The sequence below is a fragment of the Austrofundulus limnaeus genome, unplaced genomic scaffold (assembly GCF_001266775.1).
Source record: "Austrofundulus limnaeus strain Quisiro unplaced genomic scaffold, Austrofundulus_limnaeus-1.0 Scaffold298, whole genome shotgun sequence".
NCBI classification, from domain to species: domain Eukaryota; kingdom Metazoa; phylum Chordata; class Actinopteri; order Cyprinodontiformes; family Rivulidae; genus Austrofundulus; species Austrofundulus limnaeus.
Window position 1 is genome coordinate 685,939 of NW_013952700.1, and position 4,560 is coordinate 690,498.

The window sequence follows — 4,560 nt, forward strand, 5'->3', positions numbered from 1 at the left end:
GACGTGACATGTTCGTACGAACCCTTTGTACGAACAAAAGTAAGAGAAATTTAGGATAAGAATACGAACATGTTCTTGCATGAGGCCCATTGTAAATTGGGGGTCAAAGAGCAAAGAAAGAAGATGAATATTTGATGTAATATCAAATAACTAAGGGAACATCCCATTAGGTTTTTTGTGAGTGTTCAGAGCAGCCACATGGTTCATTTATAGGTTTGAGGATCTGCCTCTCACTTTTAAGCTAGATGCTCATGTTCAAACATGACAGCAGGCTTTGAGCATTTCCTTGATCCAGTCCCGGCCTCAGCTCAACACTGTAGCAGCTGTTTGGTTAATCCCACAGGTCTTACAGAATTGTGCACTGAAACCATCAGTCTCATTCCTTACAAGTAACCTGGCTGTGTTTAATAAGAGCTGTAGGACAGTATATAAGCTGATTTGACTCATCGGTATGTTTGCTGTCTGTCAATCCAACAGGACAAGAGGCTCTGAATGAATACCTGAAGACAAAGGCAGTGACCATCGAGTATTAGGTTGTCCCAGAGCAGAGAGCTGGAGGTGTCAGACAGGTGTGGGCTGCAGATCATATGAACCTCAACTTGTTAAAAACAGCAATATGTTGGATTTATCTACGTTCACAGTGAATGAGCCAATAAAAACAATGTTTTATAAGATCATCTCCGTTATCAATAAAATCTAGTGGGCACCTCGTTGTTGCAGAGATCTTTTTTGCATGTCAGACTGAAACTACTCATCCTGATTACTGTTATTTTTCACAAACATCAGCTTTGTTTGAAGCATACAAAATGAAGTTAATATGTTAACTTAGGTTCGGGAGCAGGACCACACCTCTTCCACCGGTGTAATCAGCCAGCGTCTACATAAACTCATCTCACCTGACGTTTTTTCCTCAGCTCGATTTTTCCACACTCACCGTCCCCTTTCGTCCCACTTAGGCCCCTCATCATGCCACCTCCCTCTCTACTCCCCCATCCCTTCACCCCTTCACCCTTCCTTTCTTCTGTCCTCTCATCCCTTTGCCCATCCCTGCTTCCCTTCATCCAGCCCCTCTTTTCATCCATCACCTCTTTTCATCCCTCAATCTTTTCATCATACTCTCATCCCATTTTCACCACCATCTCTACCTGAAAACTGCCTCCTATCCCTTCCACTTCAGGTTCCAGCTTGGGGAAGGGGGAGGGGGTCCTACACAGGCACAGGAAAGCTTTTTCTGAAGACTGTGCCCCACTCTGAGTCTTCTTCTCGAGTCTTCATCCACGCACCTCCCCATATGTCATTTATCCCTTCATCCCCTTCCTTTAATAAAATCTTTAAACTTATTTCATAGCGTGGTCCTTGCTAGTGAAACGTGTGTTTGCAGAAACAAGTCTTGATCATTTAAACAGCTTTTTTAGGCTAAATTAGACAGGTTTAAGTACAATTCCATTGTATTAGCAGTAGAACTAAGGAACAGTTCAAGAAACCAACCCTAACTATAGGATTTATCAACAAGATATAACTCAGTGCCAACCGTGGTGGGCTTCATTATTTAAATAATCTCATAAGGTGAACAGACGTACAGACAGAAAAACCAACGGATGGACGGGGCTAAAGTCATCTTGTCATGGGTCAGGGTTTGCCTATCCTGAGGTCTATGAAACTAGGATAAGGGATTAAGCCAGGATTTTGGTGTAAACCTGAATTACACACTGCAGATATTAATGCTCAACTCTGATTTTTTGAAAAAATTCGGATCTTTTGGCGTGATCGTTCATGTTACATTTTAAATGCAACCTCCACCAGACTCCAGTGTGAACTCTACACGGTACTGATGTGACCTGCATGCGCAGTAAACGACTCGACGTCTCATTCAGCCGGCTTTTTGTTTAAAACCCACCGTAACAGTCCCAAGTGCCCTTGATGGGTAATTATTGTTGTACAATATGATGGCTGTCTGCTTTTTCACATTTGGACCAGGCAAATGTAAAGAAAAATATCAAAACTAACTAAGGAATAGTTCAGGAAACCAACCCTAACTATAGGATTTATCAACAAGATATAACTCAGTGCCAACCATGGTGGGCTTCATTATTTAAATAATCTCATAAGGTGAACAGACGTACAGACAGAAAAAACAATGGATGGAGTCATGGAACTACCCGAGCACACTGCTGAAGAATGCCGAAGACAGAGACGTCGTGGAAGTCACTACAGGCAGGACATATTCATGAAGGAGGACTACAGAGAGACGATGACTTAAGTGGTAAAAGTTCCATTTATTTAGAGGATATTTATGATTTATCTGCAAGTGATGAAGAACAGAGCAGAACTGACTGTAGTGAAGTTACAGATCAATAAGAAGGTTCTGATCCATAAAAACCACCACGAAGGCAAGAAGACGCAGCTCAGCCACAGCTCCACCAGAGACCATCCTGGTCCTGAACACATCTTCCTGGCTTCAAATCATCCACTTCTTACTGCTACATGCCAGTGTTAACAATAAAATAAATGTTTTATTAAAAAAAATCTGATTTTAAGTACAATTTTCCATCAAACCAGCTTCTGCTCCAGAATATTTTACATCTGAGTTTCAGTCGCTGAAGCAGGAAACACACAACCGCCTGATACGGTTAATTTATGTCAAACACATTTTAAACTAATCAGCAGTTTTTAAATTGTGCTGAAAGGTCACGTGAAACCAGAGTTACAATAAATAATTCACCCCGCATCTTTATTTTTTTTCCTTCTTGAGAAAGCTAGTAGTTAGATCAGGGATGCCCAACCTTTTCTGAACCAAGAGCTACTTTTGAAGTCGGCAGTTTGCCGAGAGCTACTCGTCCAGTCTCAGTATGAAAAAAAAAAAACATATGGTCTCCCTACTCCTCACTTCTTTAAAGTAAATAAAACAGAATTTAATGTGTTGCTATTATTTAATTTAAAGTATTGTCAAACAAAACTATCTATTTAACCATATATTTACCTACAAAAAAAGAAAAGATAAAATCCTTATTTAACTCCTGACAGAGAAACAGAAAAGTGATGCTTGAACAAAAAGGATCAATTTTTTTTACCTCCTTCAATTAGTACTCACAGTACACACAGTGTGAGCAATGAGGGCTGAAAACCTGCCCAGTGAGAACCACAGAGTCAAATAACTTTGGAGCACGGGAACTCGTCTCCGTTTATTCAAAGAACTCTCCTCTCTTCTCTCCATACAGGGGAGGAAAAACAAAACAAAAATTTATCAGGGTCAACATGGCTACCACAAGAGTACTGCCCTTTTTTCAAAGTCAAAGCACACAATATAAAACTCTCTCACAGGCGGCTATAAAACCCGGTGCTGAGCTTCCAGGACCGGTTTCACCTGATCAGATCTGTTCCTTTTATTGCCTGGAACAGATCCATCAGGTGCGTTTCTGAATTTTATGCATTTTTGCAGAAATATCGCCCACCAGGGGTTTCTGGCTGATTCCAGGCGGGAGAGCGGGTGCTGGATGTGGGACCACGGTTCCACCTCACTGGATCTCTTCCTTTTATTCCCCTGCAGCACAAGCAGCCCCGTGCTGGAAATCAGCTGTTTCACCCGCCGGAGCTCACCCGACGACATTTGATTGCTTATATCTCCACGTGGGAACATCTCAGGAACTTGCAACCACCTCCAGGTTGTAGCGAAGATCCAGCCCATTAAAATGAGACATCTCCTGCCTGGATCCGATGCTCAGAGCCGATGCTAGAGGCTCCGGAGTAAATTGAATACTACATCGCCTGCCAAAGCGCCTTTTTCGGCCGGTCGTTGGTTAATAGCTCCACAGGGGAACGTCCAAGGAACTTGCAACCACTCCAGTTTATAGAGGAGGACTGCACCTTTCCAAAGTCATCTCACTTTCCCGGATCCGATGCTCAGAGCCCGCAGGAGAAGCAAATGAAGGTTGAAATTTCCTCCCAAAAATGCGCGTAAAATTCACTGTCGTGCGTAATTTGATTATAGCTCCGCGGGGCAACGTCACAGAGACTCCATTCAAGTATCAGCTTATAGGGGAGAGACAGGGCTTTAAAACCCAACCAACCACTCTGGGATGCAACGCTCAAAGTCGGCGCTACAGGCTCCGCAGCAAGGTTGCGCTGCGCGGGTACGTGGGAATCAGCTGGCGGGTGACGAGTCGCCCGCGAGAGACTGGTTGGGCACCCCTGAGCTAGATGGTGCTTCTGCTGTAAATCTGCCTCCAGTCTGGCACTTCCCTGACATCATTGCCCATATATGGAATGGAGCCATTTTTTCAGAGCAACAAAATCATTCTTTAAAAAAAATTAGCATTATTTTTAAAGAATTTCAATTAAACATACCTGGGTTTATTTTTTTTTATCTAACATATTTTGCTGGATATATAATTTGAAAACATGGTGGGTTATGGATGCTGCATTTAGCATGTCAAATCTGAAGTTTTTGCTAAATCTGAGCTGAATAAATAATAATCTGATGCTTGTTTAGTTCAATGTTTATATCTGAACCTGCCTCTGACCAGGACGCTCCGGCACACACACACACACACACACACACAC

The 4,560-nt window shown here is 42.6% G+C and overlaps 1 protein-coding gene across 1 annotated transcript in view; it reads left to right on the plus strand.

The window, feature by feature from the left end:
* aldh1l1 (aldehyde dehydrogenase 1 family, member L1) overlaps positions 1–710 on the plus strand; it is a 35,989-nt gene extending 35,279 nt beyond the window's left edge. Inside the window, exon 23 of the mRNA XM_014021592.1 lies at positions 478–710. Within this exon, the coding sequence (XP_013877046.1) occupies positions 478–533 (56 nt within the window). The 3' untranslated portion in view covers positions 534–710. The remainder of the gene's footprint in view (positions 1–477) is intronic.
* The last annotated feature ends 3,850 nt before the right edge of the window (positions 711–4,560 follow it).